Source organism: Zootoca vivipara, chromosome 8, assembly GCF_963506605.1.
Source record: "Zootoca vivipara chromosome 8, rZooViv1.1, whole genome shotgun sequence".
Lineage (NCBI taxonomy): Eukaryota > Metazoa > Chordata > Lepidosauria > Squamata > Lacertidae > Zootoca > Zootoca vivipara.
In genome coordinates this window covers 15,519,067-15,536,991 of record NC_083283.1, presented here as the reverse complement: position 1 = coordinate 15,536,991, position 17,925 = coordinate 15,519,067, and the positions used below count along the sequence as shown (strand labels likewise).

The 17,925-nt window shown below is 47.7% G+C and overlaps 1 protein-coding gene across 1 annotated transcript in view; it reads right to left on the bottom strand.

The window, feature by feature from the left end:
* The window catches only part of EXT1 (exostosin glycosyltransferase 1), a 258,264-nt gene that overhangs the window by 8,489 nt on the left and 231,850 nt on the right, over positions 1-17,925 (bottom strand). Inside the window, exons 4-8 of the mRNA XM_035124490.2 lie at positions 14,971-15,090; positions 11,072-11,204; positions 8,230-8,348; positions 6,114-6,209; positions 2,289-2,378 (exon numbers count right to left, since the gene is read on the bottom strand). Coding sequence (XP_034980381.1) covers positions 2,289-2,378; positions 6,114-6,209; positions 8,230-8,348; positions 11,072-11,204; positions 14,971-15,090 — 558 coding nt within the window. The remainder of the gene's footprint in view (positions 1-2,288; positions 2,379-6,113; positions 6,210-8,229; positions 8,349-11,071; positions 11,205-14,970; positions 15,091-17,925) is intronic.

Genomic DNA, 17,925 nt, shown 5'->3' with positions numbered 1-17,925 from the left:
GTGATGGATTTGTAGCCCAAGAACACCTGAACAGCACCAGGTGGGGATAAGTTGCTTTAAAGTATCTGGCTTCATCAACGATAACTCCACGTTTGAGACTCATGTCATACAGAACATTATGTTTGGCCATTGCTGTAATGTCTTTAAAAGAAGATTTAGACTCATAAGCTACATGGAGTCCAGGGGCGAACCTACATTTTTGGATCTCTCGAAAATGGGGGCCCCTTTGCAACCACCAACGAGGTCTGGGTAACCACTGTAATCTTCTTCAATGGGGTTGTTCAATGGCAAATCACCACACCATTATAATGTCTGTGCTACTAACTCTCAAACTTTGGGATTGTTGCAATGAAAGATTAATTAATTTGAGTCGCGCCGCTCAAATTGGGTCTACTAGGCCCATTTTTTTTTAAGCAATGTGGACTGAAGTTGCTTCTGGCGCCTCGCCTGAATTAAGGGCCCTGAAGCTGGAGCTTCGTTAGTTTCACGCAGATAATGCAGGAGAAAGTGAACTGGGTCACCCAAACACAAGCACTTCTACCACCTTGGAAGCAAGAAAGGTGTTCATCTCTGAAGCAGGAAATGGAGAGCCTGTGGCTGCCTGGATAGGGTTGGACTCCAAATCCCATCATCCTTGGCTACTAACCAAGCTGACTGAAGCTGATGGGAGTTGAAGGCCCAGCAACACACAGCTTCAAATCAGCAGCGTCTGGCAATTCCAGGGGAGAATTTGTCCCTTTAAGGGAGAGGGAAGGAGCTATAGAGAACAAGAAGAAAAGTGCCGAAATCGAAAGGGACAATAAAGACCCAAAGCTTTTCCACAGCTGCCATTAATAATGTATTTCCGATATATTGCAGTCTTATATAAACGGTCGCCCATCTCCTCCTTCTCTTTGCGGGAAGAGGTGCTAGAAATCAATACTCATCCCAGTTGTAAAAATTGGTTTTCTACAGCGAGCTTTTAGTCTCTCTCTCTCTCTTTCTCTCTCTCTGTGTCTTTTTCCTTCAGCACAATCTTGCTCTGGGCACAACAACTCTCAAGTTCGAGGAATCTCCTTTCATTTAAAGAGAGATTGGGCTCAGCTCTTGATGTGCGGGAAGGAGAGACGCAGGAATCAAACACAGGCACCAGGGTGGAAATGTTTGCTGTGCAAAGCAATGGTGTTGCTCTGAGAGAGAGGGAGAGGCAATAAGGCTGGGGATGAGAAAATGTGCCGTTCTTTAAAAGGAAAGGAAAGTGTCAACTCCAGCCTGAAAGCCTGTGTTAAGAAGACGGGCCATGCTGCAACCAGACTGTGTTTGCTGTTAGCGTGGAATGTAACCTGCGACCCGACAGACACGGGAAGGAGCCGAGTTCAGTACAGGATGCTGAAGGATGGGCCCACAGCCAGTGAGTGACTGAATTGCAGCAATGCAGCAGCCCAGCTCCATGGAATTGTGTTCGCTGGGACTGAATGGAGCTGCATCGATAGACACAGTCGTACCTTGGAAGTCGAATGCCTTGCGGGACAAACGTTTTGGGTCCTGAACGCCGCAAACCTGGAAGTGAGTGTTCCAGTTTGTGAACATTCTTTGGAACTTGGACGTCCGCCGCGGCTTCCAATTGGCTGCAGGAGCTTCCTGCAGCCAATCGGAAGCCATGCCTTGGTTCCCGAACGTTTTGGAAGTTGAATGAACTTCTGGAATGGATTCCATTCGACTTCCGAGGTACGACTGTAATACCGTAGTGAAGGCATAGTTCAAGACCATAGCTCAATGGCAGATCATATGTCCTTCAGGAAAGACGGTCCCCACAGCAACTGGCAGAACCAAGTTCTGGACCCCCTAATCTCTCTCTCTCTCTGCAAAGGACGTATCCCTGTGATACTGACACAATCCCTATACTACCACCAGGCAATAGAATGAAAGAACAACATCCGCATCACACTCTCTCCCCCCTTTCTTTCCCGCTAAATCGTACTTTTCTCTGCTTATTTGTCTCGTAACGTAAGAAAACCTTTAATAAAAAAAATATTTTTAAAAAGGAAAGTAGGTCCCAGGTTCAAACTCTGGCAGCTCCAGGGAAAAGCTTCTGCTTGAAAGCCTGGACAGCTACTGCCGGACAGTGTAGACAGCACTGAACTAGGTGGACCCCCAATGGTCTGGCTCAGTATGAAGCCAGCTTCTGATATTTCTAATGTCAGAGACGGCTGATCGTGGAATCCCCACCTACGCAGCAAGCACAGAAACTGTGAAGAGCAGAGGCCGAAAGCAAGCCAGCAGCAGACTTGGACGGGAAGACGTCTCACCTCAGTGGTTGAAAGCACCGTATCCTCATCGAGGCTTAGAACAGCATCCGTGACAATGTTCTCGTAGGGCAGGAAGCGGCTGCTCATCACCTACGGGGGGGACAAAGAGGGTCAGTGCTCAGCTTGTGAGACTTGCCCTGCCAAGGGCAGCACCCCTTTCAGACCCCAATTGGAAGAGTTAACTCTCCGCCGTCACATTAATGGAGAAAATGACCCCATTGAACAGAAAGGTCTGGGGAAGATTTGAGGATGACTGGTCAGATAAGAAGAATTGAATTTCATGGTGGCTCGCCAAGCATTCCTCCTGCGGGCTGCTTGTTTCCGCTGCTACATTATCCACCAATTCGTTTTGCAACAGCAGCACTGCGGGGGACTCACGGCTGCTCCCTTCCACCCGCTTTTTGTCATGTGTGATGCTCATGTGTGTTAGGTATCTGCAGGGGGGGTGGGAACAAGGGGGGCAGCTGCCCCCTTCCATGAACCCCAAGCCCCTGATTCCCAGCTTTTGTTCAAAAACAAGACACGCAAGTTACTAGCAAGCGGTAGAATTTGAGGTACCCGGTGAATTGTACAGGCCCTGTAAAAATCCCTGCAGATCCCCATGCCAGGAGGTTGTTGCTTTATTTTGATTTTCATATCCATTATGTAGCTATATGAAAAGAAGAAGCAGAGAGAGAGAGAGACATGGATGCATTTGCTACAAAGAGCTGAAGGCAGTGGCTATGGTTGCCCTTCCCACTTGTATCCTCCCAGCTACCCTTGCAAGGTTGGCTAGGAGGCAGCGACTGGCTGAAAGTCACTCAAGTGGGGATTTCAACCAAACCTAAGGCGGGTCACAGGGACCCAGGTGGCGCTGTGGGCTAAACCACTGAGCCTAGGGCTTGCTGATCAGAAGGTCGGCGGTTCGAATCCCTGTGACGGGGTGAGCTCCCGTTGCTTGGTCCCAGCTCCTGCCAACCTAGCAGTTCGAAAGCATGTCAAAATGCAAGTAGATAAATAGGAACCGCTATAGCAGGAAGGTAAACGGCGTTTCCATGTGCTGCTCTGGTTTGCCAGAAGCGGCTTTGTCATGCTGGCCACATGACCTGGAAGCTATACGCCGGCTCCCTCGGCCAATAATGCGAGATGAGCGTGCAACCCCAGAGTCGGTCACGACTGGACCTAATGGTCAGGGGTCCCGTTACCTTTTTAAGGCGGGTCACAAGCTGACCCATAGGCATATATGCCGGCAAACTGAGCAGCTGACCCCCGAATGCATGTTTGGACTAGAGGTGGGTCAGTCCCAGATCTTAAAAAGGTTTCCCTAAATTTGGTTTAGAGCAGGGTTTCCCAAAAGTGGGTCTCCAGCTGTTTTCAGACTACAATTCCCATCATCCGGTCCTGCTAGCTACGGATGATGGGTGTTGTAGTCCAAAAGCAGCCGGAGACCCATGTTTGAGAAACCTTGGTTTAGAGCAAGCATCCCCAAACTGCGGCCCTCCAGATGTTTTTGGCCTACAACTCACATGATCCCTAGCTAACAGGACCAGTGGTCAGGGAAGATGGGAACTGTAGTCCAAAACATCTGGAGGGCCGAAGTTTGGGGGTGCCTGGTTTAGAGCAAGGACAGGCGACCTTGCATCCACCAAATGTTGGATTCCAGCTCCCATCAGCCCCAGCCAGCAAGGCCAACAGTCAGGGATGATGGGAGTTGTAGTCCAGACCATCTCAGGTGGGGAGGGGGAGCCAGATGTTGCCTGCCCCTGGCTCAGATCGTAGATTCTGAAGTCCACAGACATTTTGTCCCGCCTCCCCCCCCCCCAATTTGGGAATCCATTCTGGAGCGCAGAGCCATCTGCCAGCGTGCGAACAGCGCTCTGTTGGTCGCACGTCGAGATTTCTTTTGTTCTCTCTAGATGCCTCCAAGGCAAGTTCCTACACATGCTTTGGAATGTGAGGGGGCATTTTGTTCCCTTGGGCTCGCTGATATAGGAAAAGGGGAAACGATAATGGCAGAAGAGGTGGGCAATCTCCAAGCAGCAGCCTCCTATCTCAGCCCTGCAGCAAATCTCCTGGTACTTGCTCACGTGGCCACTATTTAGAGTCAGGAACCTAGTTAGCTAGCAGCTTAGCCATGCACTGACTTTCCCCTTGTCAAATCTACTGGGGGCGGGGGGACGGTAAAGCCCAAGGCCCGTACATTTCAAACAGCCGCAAAGCACCTGGAAAACTTCAGAGTGAAAATTCGTTCTGCTCTAGACAGCTGGCTGATAAAAACCGAACCCAAACCCCAAGCCTTCCAAGCTGTATTCCATGTCAGTCAAACCAAGATTAGACTCTTCTCCTTCCTCCAGTTTAGCATTTACAGGGGACCTGTTTCTGTGTGTGCATGGAAAAGAAGACTCCAAGGTCCAATGCGCTGTGCAAATAATAATAATAATAATAATAATAATAATAATAATAATAATAATAATGTGGCGAGTTTGGAAATATACTGCACAGCCCTTTCTCTGGTGCAGAGCAGGGACCAGCAGCACAAAACCAAGCCGCTATTTTCAGCCAGACATAACCACACCAACTTATTTCGTGGTTGTTTGGAAAGAGATTCCCAGGAACCTGGATTAGTTTACCTGCAGAAGGGCTGCTTCCAAGGATTGGCATCTTTCCTATTGGCAAGCCCTCGAGTTGCGAGAACGTCAGCAGAGCCCTGCTAGCTCAGGTCAAAGGCCACTGCGTCCAGCACCTTGTCCTCACAGTCCCAGGTTCAATCCCTGGATTCTGCAGGTAGGACTAGAAATGTCGCCTGTCTGAAACACTGGAGGGCCACTGCTGGTCAGTGTGGACGTTACTGAGCTAGATGGACTGGGTAGGAGGCAGCTTCTTAGGTAAAAAGTGGGGGAACCACCACTGCCCTGTGGAACACCCTGCCACTAGAAATTCAGCAGGAGCTTTTGTGCCAAAGCTCGCTGAATTTTTTTTTGTTCCACGAGGCCTACGCAAGCAATTAAGAGTCCATCCCCTGCAATGGTCTAGCGATGCTTGTTTTTAATTTCTTTTTTGCTTTTAACTTGTTTAAAACTTTTTTGGTTTTTATTGTTTGGTTTCATGTCTTTATAGGCTTCAGGGAATCCGATCCCTCTCACGGTGGGCAGCCAAGAAGTAGATAAACAAGAAGAGTTCTTACCAAGTCTTTTATTCAATAGTCAGAGAGAGAGAGATGTAGAATTGCTGTCTCTCTTGGATAATGGCATTGCTCTGAGTAAAGTCCCACCCCCTCCGTCTCTCCTATCAAATGTCATCCCTGCGCCAGCTGATCTGTGCCTTCTGCCTCTGAGCTTTCTGTTCTCCTACTCTCAATGCTTGCTGGGACCTTGGAGAGGGTGGGTGGGTCTGGCATGCTTTCCAAAGACACTGAGTCTGTTGGCTGTCTCTCCCCTGGTGCTGCTTCTTCTTCCTCCTCCTCTCCTAATACTTTCCAGCTCCTCCCCTCTTCATCCTCTGAACTATGACCTTCTGCAAACCAATGTTCTAAATCTGTACTGCCTCCCTCTTCTCTGGGAAGTGCAGTGAGGGTGGGGTGGGGTGTCTCCACCATTCCTCCTCAATCCAGACCCTGACAATATTGTTGTAATCCGACGTATTTTGAGGATATAGTTAGGATATAGGATTTTTAGGATATAGTTAGGATATAGGATATATATATATATATTTAATGAATGAATGAACAGATAATGAATGAATGAATGAATGAATGAACAAAGAATGAATGAATGAACAAAGAATGAATGAATGAATGAATGAATGTTATTTTGTCCCCATGACTGAGACCTTGGCATGGCCACTGACCTTGCTCTCCCCTTCAATGACAATAACAGGAACAGCAGTGGCAGGCCATCGGTGCTTGGCAGGGAGGGGCTTATCGCAATTCCATAAGACAATGATCTGAAAAGGAAAATTCATCATTTGTTGAGCGAAATGCCTGCATAACCCAAAGACAAAGCTCAAGCCTCCTCCTTAGTTACTCCACACAGTTCAATTTTGAGCTTCCCCAAGAAATTAAATTAAATTGTGCAATCCAATTCCTTTCCAGAGAGAAAAGTACATGACAACGGGGGGTGGGGTAGGGGAAACTCAACACCTTTGACAGATGCCATCAGGACGACAATTGTGCCACATCTGGAAGGATCCTTACAGCTCACTTTGGCAGAGGCCAAAGGCCAAAATGTTCCATTATATAAAGAGCAGGCTCTTCTCGCCTTAACGCTGCTGGTATGATACGCAGTTTTGTGCCGCTCTAGTCTGACAATAAATGTCTCAGGATGCAGTAAACTAAAATATATCCTCTGGGACTGGACCTTAGGCAAGGATGCAAAGCCAACTAGCATACCTTTGGGAGGAGAAAAGTCTTGTGGGACACTTGCTGTTGGCCACAACTCTCCAACGAGGCCTCCTGCCCAACCATATTTTTCCATTTTGGTACAGTTCGCACTGAATCAAAACTTTCAGTAAGGGTGGAGAGACAGTAGCTCAGGAGCAGAGCAATCCCTCGCAACTCCATAGGATCTCAGCTACCAGAAAAACACTTGCCTGAGTCCCCAGAAAGTCGCTGCTAGCCAGAGCACAGTAATAAAAATAATACCCCGCCCATCTGGCTGGGTTTCTCCAGCCACTCTGGGCAGCTTCCAACACAATACAATAATCTATTAAGCATTAAAAGCTTCCTTAAACAGAGCTGCCTTCAGGTGTCTTCTAAAAGTCTGGTAGTTGTTTTTCTCTTTGACATCTGGTGGGAGGGCATTCCACAGGGCGGGCACCATTACCAAGAAGGCCCTCTGTCTGGTTCCCTGTAACTTGGCTTCTCGCAGCGAGGGAACCGGCAGAAGGCCCTCAGCACTGGACCTCAGTGTACGGGCAGAACGATAGGGGTGGAGACGCTCCTTCAGGTATACTGGACTGAGGCAGCTTAGGGCTTTAAAGGTCAGCACCAACACTTTGAATTGTGCTTGGAAACGTACTGGGAGCCAATGTAGGTCTTTCAAGACCAGTGTTCTGTGGTCTCGGTGGCCGCTCCCAGTCACCAGTCTAGCTGCCGCATTCTGGATTAGTTGTAGTTTCCGGGTCACCTTCAAAGGTAGCCCCACGTAGAGCGCATTGCAGTAGTCCAAGCGGGAGATAACTAGAGCATGCACCACTCTGGCGAGACAGTCCGCGGGCAGGTAGGTCTCAGCTTGCATACTAGATGGAGCTGGTAGACAGCTGCCCTGGACACAGATTTGACCTGCGCCTCCATGGACAGCTGTGAGTCCAAAATAACTCCCAGGCTGCGCACCTGGTCCTTCAGGGGCACAGTTACCCCATTCGGGACCAGAGAGTCCTCCACCCTTGCCCGCCTCCTGTCCCCCACATACAGTACTTCTGTCTTGTCATACAGTACTTCTGTCTTGTCCCCCACATACAGTACTTCTGTCTTGTCAGGATTAAACTAGTTATTGACTAGATCAGCCTCAGACGTTTTGGAGTACAACTGGCATCACCTCTGACAGCTGACATTCCTGGAGCTGGTAATTAGAATCATAGAACTGTAGAGTGGGAAGGGACCCTGGGAGGTATCTAGTCTGGCCCCCTGCAATGCAGGAATTTTTTGCCCAATGTGGGGCTCGAACCCACAACCCTGAGATTAAGAGCCTCATGCTCTAATTGCAGTGCAACAACTTCTGGAGGCCTCCAGGCTGGGGCAGGCAGAGCGAGATGGACCAGCTGTCTGACTCGGTGCAGGAGAGTGTGCCACCTTCACCCAAAATAAAAGCTATTTGCATCTCTTTAAACTCTGCTGCATTTGCCAAAGCCCTGCATTAGAAAAGCACATCGACATCTATCAAGCAAGAGGCACCCTTTATTTTGAAGTAATCTCAGAGACACGACTCAATGGTTGACCGCCTTGAGGCCAAGTATAATTCCTTACCTGGGCACAGTACTGGGATTTGGCTACAGCAACCAGGAGTTTCAGCACAGGTTGAGACTGAGAAACTAAAGGAGTAACTGCATGGATAACGGCGGTGAATTTGGATGGGGGCTTGACGCCTGGAAAGGAAGCCAGCAGTAAATATATATATAAATATATGTTGTTAAGCAAAGGGCGACAAATCAATATTGTTATGAAAAGGGCGACAATCTGAGCAGTAAAGAATTGCTGTCATCTGAAACAAAATGAAATTTGTTGACTTCCCCGCTCCTTGCATGGGGAGACTGGAGGCATCAAGAGATATTTGCTTCACTCCCTGCCCTGGGCTTTTATCAATTTTATCTATTGCAATTCTATCCTGCGGAGGACCTTAAGGTCCACAAATAACAACACATTGGAGATCCCGAGCCATAAGGTGGTTAGAATGTGCTCAACTAGGGCCAGGGCCTTTTCAGTATTGGCCCCAACTTGGTGGAACGCTCTCTCACAGGAGACTAGGGCTCTGCGGGATTTGACATCTTTCCGCACGGGCTGCAACATGGAGCTGTTCCGCTTGGCCTTTGGCCTGGACTCAGTCTGACCCCTATGTTTTCCTCCCTTATGGTTTTTGACTTGGGCCTTTTTAAAAATGAGGCTGCATTTAAAATTTTAAATGTAAATTGTATTTTAACCTGTATTTTACAAGGCCCTTATCAGTTACAAGGCCCCAATCCCTTATCTCCTTGCTTGGCTCCTTAGAGGAGTCTCTGTTGGGGGTCCCTGGTGGCTCAGAAGCATGTCTTGTAACGACCAGATTGAAGCCACATGTTCAAGCCTGTGGAACTCCCTCCCAACTGAGATTAGAAAGGCACCCTCCTTGCTGAAATTCAGGCACAAGACAAAGACTTTCTTTGAAGGCAGTGTTCAGGGTTCCGTTGGGTTTTACAATTAGGATTATTTTATTGCTGAATTTTCACGTGCACAGCTTTGAACTGCTAATGATTAAGCCTGAAGTTATGAACAAATAATAAATGGAAAGGCCCTTTCAGTACCGTAGTTTGCTGACCTGCCACCTGTTGGCTTTTATGCATGGAGGGCTTCTTTTGAATGAGCCTCTCTTGCTAACACAGGTGCGTAACTGCAGCTTACATTGCAAGGCAAGTCCTTACGATTAGATTGGACTCCATAAGCTTAGAAAGTTTGCCCATTGATTTCGTAAACTCTCTACAGGTATGTGGGGAGCAGGTCCTCAACATGAAGGATTTCCAGCACCCATCTTGCATGACCTGTGCATGGGCAGCTATGCTGCGTGGCTCAACCTCCCCACCACACTAAGAGCCGGTGTGGCTCTTCTCTCCCACTACTTTCCTTGAGATCCAAATTCTGCTCCAAGCACACCCGTGTGTATGTGTGTGTGTAAGGTGTGTGTAAGGCACTGGTGTTATAGGGAACAACAACCCTGTGGTGAAATGAAGTAAGATCAAGAGGTGGAAATACCAGAGGTCCGTTATATAGGTAGACAGGTGTCAGCTGATGCAAGCAGAGTGAGAAGTGAGCACACCTTAACCATCCTAATCACCATAATCATATCTGCAGAGCACACTCTCTGTAGCGTGAATTTGTGCATCAGAAATGGCAATGCAATGGCCTCATACAGTCACAACCATGGCTCTTTGCTGGCAACATGGCTGGTAAATTAGAAGTAAGACACATAGAAAATATCCTTCCTTCCTTCCTTCCTTCCTTCCTTCCTTCCTTCCTTCCTTCCTTCCTTCCTTCCTTCCTTCCTTCCTTCCTTCCTTCCTCCCTCCCTCCCTCCCCTCCCTTCCCCTTCCCCTTCCCCTTCCCTTCCCCTTCCCTTCCCTTCCCCTGGATTGATTTCCCTCCGCTGGTACTAAACAAGTCTTTGCAATACATGTGGCATTTATAGAAACTCTACAGTTTAAAAGCACAGCAGATTCTCTCATCACAACGGCTCGTAGCAGCACCTCAAAACTTTCCTTCCCATCTTTCTAGTTCACAAAAGAAATACGGTTTGCATTGCTTCACAGGGAGCTGGGAGAATTCAAGAGACGAGAGCTTGAAATGTGCTTGAAGTGACCTTGAAGCTAGTGGGACTCACGGCCTGCTATGCCACAGAAGAACCAGTCTTCTCTTTGGAAGGAAGACCCCTTGCCATTTGTTACCCCCTCCCTCTTTTGCAAGGTAATGGGTTTTTTGGGGGGGGAGGGGAGTGCTTGGGGAAGCGGGAGAATGACCCCCAGAGGTAAGGGTTGGCTAAAATTGTGCTTGAGGTGTTCCTTGCAACTGAAAGTTCAGACACCCCCCATTAGGTTCTTCAAGTGTTTGACAGCAACACTTGAGAAGCCCAGTTTGAGGGCAAGCTAGCAGGGGTTAATGCTGAGAAGGGAAAGAACTGGGGGATGTGGGGAGACTCCCTCTAGAAAGAGGGGGGGGAGGGAGTGCCACAAGGCTGGTTCCTGATTTGCACACCCAGGCAGGGCCGTCTTACCCATAGTTGCCAGGCCGAGAGTCTGGGACCCAAGAGTTGAGTCCGGGGAAGAGCCTGCCCATTGGTCAGAGCGCCACAGAGGGTTCTTCTGCTGTGGGCGGCTGCGCGCCGCGAGTTCGGGGGCAGTTGAGCCAGCGAGACACTGAGGCAGGTGGCCGGCCGGCTCCACCCTCCTGCGCGCCTGGGCCTGGGCAACTGGGGGGCGGGGCGGGCACCGGGCAGATCTTTGCACCCCGGCACCACATATGCTTAAGATGGCCCTGCACCCAGGTTTTGTGAAAAGCCTGTACCCCCTGTAGGAATGAGATCCAGCCTCCGGATAGGGAAGGTCATCCACAGAGAATCACTTACCTAGATTAGCATAATAGTAAGGAAAATCTCCCAGATATGATGAATACTGTGGCAGTACAAATAACCCTCCGGGGTGCTTGTTCCATATTAAGCTGTTACGTGATATGTGCTTAAATATTCTGTCTTGAATAATCTGTTAAAAGAGAAAAAGAAAGGGGGAAAGGAGCAACTCTTAAGAAGGTCCGAATGAGAAACGGGAGAGGTGGCGTCGCTTGCCAAAGGTAGCAATCAGCACACTTTTCTGCAGAAAGCCAGCAAGAGGCCGGTTGTTTAGCATTCCTGTTTAATCTATTTCTCTTTTCTCCCAAGCAGCCCCGATGATGCCGGACCCGTGCACATTCCTGCGGGTTAGAAGCCTCGCATAATGGCATTCAAACTACCTCATTAGGCGCTGCAGAAACCGTGGCAACAGAGCAAACTTATTAGATGCTGCAAGCGGGAGTCAAAATATTTTCACTTTTTAAAATGGCATGTCAGCTTGCGAGGCTGATGAATCCATGCTACAATTTTGCCATCAATGTCCTGCATAAGATAATTAGTCTGGCGGTAGGTTTAGACAGGGTGGTACCTTCCTGGAATAACGATGACTGTTACCTTCGCCTCCTTCCCCATCTCCCCCACCCCATGCAAACACACACAAAAATATGGTGCCGGAAACACAAATTGCATGGAGCAGAATGTGATGGTAGCACCGTGGCTTCGGCTCAAGGAAAAACCAAAGGTGCAGTAACATTTATTCGGTTCTGCTCCAATTCTGTGCAAGCATGGAAGAAAGCAGCTGATTCTGTATGGGCGCAAAAAAGCAGGATGCTGAGGAGATCAGCTCCTGTTTTATAAAAGCAAGGCCCAACCTTTGGTATCATCCCCACAGATGGTGCATACAACCCGCATCACTTCCAGCCAGCATGGGCAATGTTAAGTGATGCCACAATAAACAAACAAGAATATTCCAAAAGATCTAATGAAAATAAGGTCTGCTTGCTGAAGGAAGTTCCACAAGGAGGGGACCAGTGCTCACAGCTAAGTGACAGAGCACACACTTCAAATGCAGGAGAATGATCTAGGCTTGGTCCATGGCATCTCCAGGGGACAAAACTGGGACAGTCTGAAACTCTGGAAAACTGCTAGTCACTGTAGAGAACCTGTCACCCTCCAAATGTTGTTGGACTCCAGAACCCATCATCCTTGACCATGCTGGCCTGTGGCTGATGGGAATTGGAGTCCAACAACATCTGTAGACCCCACTCCTAGTGTAGAAAATACTGAGTTGCTAAGTGACCCAACTGTACTGGCTGCCAATTAGTTTGCAGCCTCAATTCAAAGTGCTGGATTTGACCTATAAAGCCTTAAATGGCCTAGGACTGCAATACCTCAAGGACTGCTTCTCTCCATATGAAGCATCCCAGACTCTGTGTTCATCCTATGATGCCCTTCTTTCTGTGCCTGCTTCATGTGAGGTCCAGAGAGCGGCAACACAAGAACGGCCTTTTCTGTGGTGGCTCCTCATTTGTAGAGTGCTCTCCCCAGGGAGGCTCGCCTGGCACCTTCATTATTCACTTTTAGGTGCTAGGCGAAAACGTTCCTCTTAAACCAGGCCTTTGGCTGATTGACATCCCATGCCTTTTTTAATGTGTGGTGGGATGGGGGATTCTTGGTATGCTGCTGTTTTATATTGTAATTTTATATTCCTGCGTTGCAGGGGTTGGATTAGTTGACCCTCGGGGTCCCTTCCAACTCTACGATATTTTCATTTTCCGGTCTCTATCATTCTTGCTGTTGCCCGTTCAAAAGAAACAACCAATAAAACTGCAGCTGAAATACCAAGTTTGGCTTTCCTGTGACAGTGCAGAAAGGGCATTTCTCTAGTTAAACTACACTGATCATACACAATACTGTTTCACTGTTGAGATTCAGGACAATGCTTCTCCTCCCTGCAACTCAGCCAGGTTCAGTTTTTGAAGCAGGCATCCAATGCCTTTGTTTAGATGTGCTTGTGCTGCTTACAGATCCCGTTATTTTGCGGGCCAAGGTCCTGACCTAAAAGGGCTTTACCAAATTTAACAGATGGCTATTTCTGGCCATGAAAACAACACTTAACCGTCTGCAGAGCTGAAACAGATCGGGGGGGGGGGGACCTGTAAGAAAGGATACAGGAAAAGGACAAAAAGGGAACAAATTTACAGCTCCTCCATTAACAATAAAAAGCACTGGGAAAATTGGTGCACACATGTTGCTAAATACCATCTTTGGATTTTGCCTTGTAAAAGATAATGGCATTAAAGAAATCCCTGCTGAAAATTAAATCTAAGAAGATGTTTTTTCCTCTGTTTCTAACATTACTGTGTAGGCTTGCCACAATCCCACTTTTATCGGGCATACACACACTTCTGCGAATTCAAGTCAGCTCTCATTCAAGGAGGGGGCCAAATCCAATATAGGCTGAACATGGGAACTTCTCACCAAAGGAAAGCGTGTTGCATTAGATAGGCTTCACATTTCATCTAGTTCACGGGTAGCCAGTGGGGTGCCCCCCAGAGGTTACTGGACTACAACACCCACCATCCCTGCTCACTGGCCATGCTGGCAGAGGCTGATGGGAGTTGGAGTCCATCAACAACTGGAGAGAACCATGTTGGCTGCAACTGAGTTAGCATAACTGAATGAGACTTAAGGGTAGGTGTGGGGGGGGCACTAGAGAAAGGCCAAATGCAGATATAATGATGGCCCCTTGCAAACCATGGTTTAGAAACAGAGGGAAAGTCTGCACTTCCCCCCCCCTCAGAACAGTGCTAACCACCATTAAAAGTTAAGGTGTGCCAACCATGGTTCCCTCATAGACCAGCACTCAAAAACATGGTTTGAACTGTGGTTGCAAATCATAGTTGATGAGGGAATCTGATCAGCATTAACCACGGATTGATGTTATGAGCGAGCGGCCTTGGGCTTACACGCACTCCTTCCTTGCCTTGCATGTGGAGACCAAGTGTTTCCATTTTGGGTTTGCAGCAACCTAGACTTTGTCATTATATCTGAGCCTGCCAAACCCAACTTGCCTGGAAAAACAGGGCCTCAAACCGTAGTTCGATGGGGGCTTCTGCAATCCATGGTTAGCAGGGTTTGGACAAAACAGCAAACCATGGTTTGTGGCAAACCAGGATAATATCATCCTAATCTCCATCAGGTGCGGAGTAACAGAAATTGAAATTGCTAGTGTTGATAATACTAAATCATACTTTTAACATCACATCTTAACAGTCCCAGAGAGAGAGAAATGTGTGCATGTGAGGGTTTGTAACATGCACCCACAGTTCTCCAAAAATCCTTTTGAAAATGTGGCAGACTTGTTTTGTTTCCCATCAGAGTTCCTTGTTAGTTTTCTGTCATCTTTCTCTTGAATCTACTCTATGTCCTACTAAGCTCCTCACCCCACGCCACCCCAGGCAGACCAGTCAAAAGGCCATCAAAATGTCTTGGGGGCACAAAAGCCTGCCATTAGAAGAGAGGGCTTTGCAATTCTACTTCTTCAGAAAAGCGATTTATCCAGGAAGGTTCCCTAAAAGACCTCATTCACCAGGCATGACAAGAATACTGATTTACCAACCGCAAAGCCCCCAAGAATCCTCTAGCCTGTGCGAGGCAACTTTTCCCTGGAAGTGGAATGGCTTCTCATTTGTCATGGTGTCATTTTTTCTTACACCAGGCCCAGTAACAAAGAAACGTTATTTCCTCAGGGGAGAAAAGTTATAGAGACAGTGAAGGTCTTTCCTCTGTCCCATTCCTCACATGTGCGCACAACCCCCCTCCCGAGCAACACCCCCCCCCCCTAGAGCCAAGGTCAGACAAAGCCCGAGCATTGAGACCGCCAACGCCTCAACTAATATCTGAGAACAGTTACTCACCTCTAGCGTGGTCAATACAATCTTCTCAACCGAAGAAAAATAAGCCTCCCACAAGAACTGTGTCTGCTGTCTAAGTGCTAGGATTTTATCCTGATGGATAGACCTGATTGTAGAAGGGATCTGTAATACAACGTTGAAACAAATCAGACAGTGTAGAAAACATTGCAACTCGAGAACATTAAGGCACTTCTGGGGGCCTTTCCAGATGATCCGTTTACGGCACAATCAGTTTAGGTTTTATAGATCAGCGCATAGTGCATTTGGCTCTCATTTGAAGCACACAGTCCACACTGTCAGGCAACAGCAGCAGCCGTGAGAGCAGTAATTGGAAATTGAATTATACAGGCTGCTCGTTTGTGTTGCTGTCTCTCTGTCCCACTTCCGACTGGACAGGCTGTGCTTCCCACACTTCTGAGAGTTTGCAAAATCAGAGACTTTTCCAGAGCAAGATCGGTTAGCAACCTTACCCTGCTGGGGAGATCTCTTTTACCAAGTGAACAGCGAGCCATCAACTTGGGTGACTCTTTCCCTTCGTCTTTAAAATAGTTGTGAGATTTTAGCATCAATGCCCTGTAGCTAAAATAAAAAAATTCCTTCAGTAGCACCTTAAAGACCAACTAAGTTTTTATTTTGGTATGAGCTTTCGTGTGCATTTTACTTCGATCCAGACCAACACGGCTACCTACCTGTAACCTGCCCTGTAGCTGTTATTCTTATTTTGGGGTTCCAGTACCCTCAGTGTGGGTGCCCTATAGTCTTCCAAAATCAGAAAGGTTCAGTTCATTTCCCATTTCCCCCCTCTTCTCAGTCGTAGGAAGCTGGCTTGACTAGACAAGCAACCCCTACGGAGGCCGTATGACCTGACAGATATGGCCCCTCAGTTATGGCCCAATTATAGGCCAACCACTTTCTCCAAATCCTGCCTTAACCCTATGATCTTTGGACACAGGCTTAGGCTCCACCCTCTCCCACGATGAACTAGTAGGCTTCTTACTGACTGTGGCACGATTAACGATAGCCCAGCAATGGAAGAACCAGAATGAAATACCCCTGAACATATGGGAAAATAATATCTGGGATACAGCGATATCTGAGCATCTCACCAGACACAGGAGGGCCATTAAAGACATAATAATAATAATAAATAGAGACACATTCCAAGAAACGTAGACCCCTTTCTTTTATGTTAATGACCAAAATCAAGACCTCCTTATACCAACCACTCAATATTCTCAATGGAGAGGTTACGTTATGTCTGAACGTTGACTGTGTTAAGTGTTTGTCTAGAGGCAAGGGGTAAAACAAACACTATTAGTTGTACTGCTAGATAAGTGTTTAATGGTTGTTGTATTTGTTTCAAAACCAATAAAATTTTGTTTTTAAAAAAGATACGGCCCCGTACTGTCAATATATGAACTAGGTCAATGTGCTTCATTCCCAGATCACCATGACCACCCTTAGGGAAAGTGTTTTAACTAGATTAGGGGTTGTCAAGATGGTGGCCTCCAGATATGGGACGTGGGTGGCACTGTGGTCTAAACCACTGAGCCTCTTGGGCTTGCCAATCAGAAGGTTGGCAGTTTGAATCCCCGCAATGGGGTGATGTCAGTGAAGGAACTTCTCTTGACAGGTGAGCTCCCGTTGCTCTGTCCCAGCTCCTGCCAACCTAGCAGTTCGAAAGCACGCCAGTGCAAGTAGATAAGTAGGTAGTGCTGTGGCAGGAAGGTAAACTGTATTTCCATGCACTCTGGTTTCTGTCACGGTGTCCCGTTGTGCCAGAAGCGGTTTAGTCAATAATGCCGGCCACATGACCCGGAAAGCTGTCTGTGGACAAATGCCAGCTCCCTCAGCCTGAAAAGCGAGATGAGTCGCCTTTGACTGGACTTAACTGTCCGGGGTCCTTTACCTTTAACCTCCAGATATTCCTGGGCTCCAGCTCTTGTCAGTCCTGCCAGCTGGGACTATGGGTGCTGCAGTCCAGCAATATCCGGAAAGCACCACATTGGCTACCCATGGGGACTAGATCACACGTGGCCAAAACCTAGATCATAGCATGAGCCTGTCAATTTAGGCCAATGGGGCATCTTCTCCAACATTCTGCTCTCACAGTGGCCAACTAGATGCCTGTGGGAAGCCTGCAAGTGGACATGAACGCAACACTCTGCCCACCTATGACTCATAGCAACTTATTCAGAGTCACACTGATAGTGGAGGTAGAACTTAGCCATTGCGGCTAGTGGCCATTGATACTAGATTCCCAGGGTACCACCTAATGCCTTCTGTTTCCAGAATCCATGCAAAGAATGCAGGACTAACTAGACTTCGATCTATATCCAGCCAGACTAGATTGTGTTCTTAAAAGCAGGAGTACCTACTTTAGACCAGTTAACCCAGCTGAGTTATGCTTTAATACAGGCATCCCCAAACTTCGGCCCTCCAAATGTTTTGGATTACAATTCCCATCTTCCCCGACCACTGGTCCTGTTAGCTAGGGATCATGGGAGTTGTAGGCCAAAACATCTGGAGGGCCGCAGTTTGGGGGTGCCTGCTTTAATACCTTCCCAAGTGTGCGTTCTTGCTTTCTAATTCTTACACTCATTGGTGGACCGCAGGGATTCACGTTCCACAAACAAGGGGGGAAAGAAAGAAATAGACCATGCAAGATTGAAGTTTGCCCAACTTCAGACCTCATGGCCTTCAGGCACCTTGCAGACTCATTCAAGGAACATGCATATGAGCGGACACAGCAAAATAAATGCACCCGGGTACTTTTCTGTTCTTCACTTTCTGCTGTTTATTTAGATAAGCTTATCTGAAAGGGGGGGGGGGACAGAAATAAATCCTTTTGTTTGGAGTATGTGTTGGTTTCAGCATAGTGTTTTCTCATTAGAGGGCTGCGTTCCCCCTAAGCCTTTCAAATATTCATATATTTTTTCATATATTCTTTCCGGACTA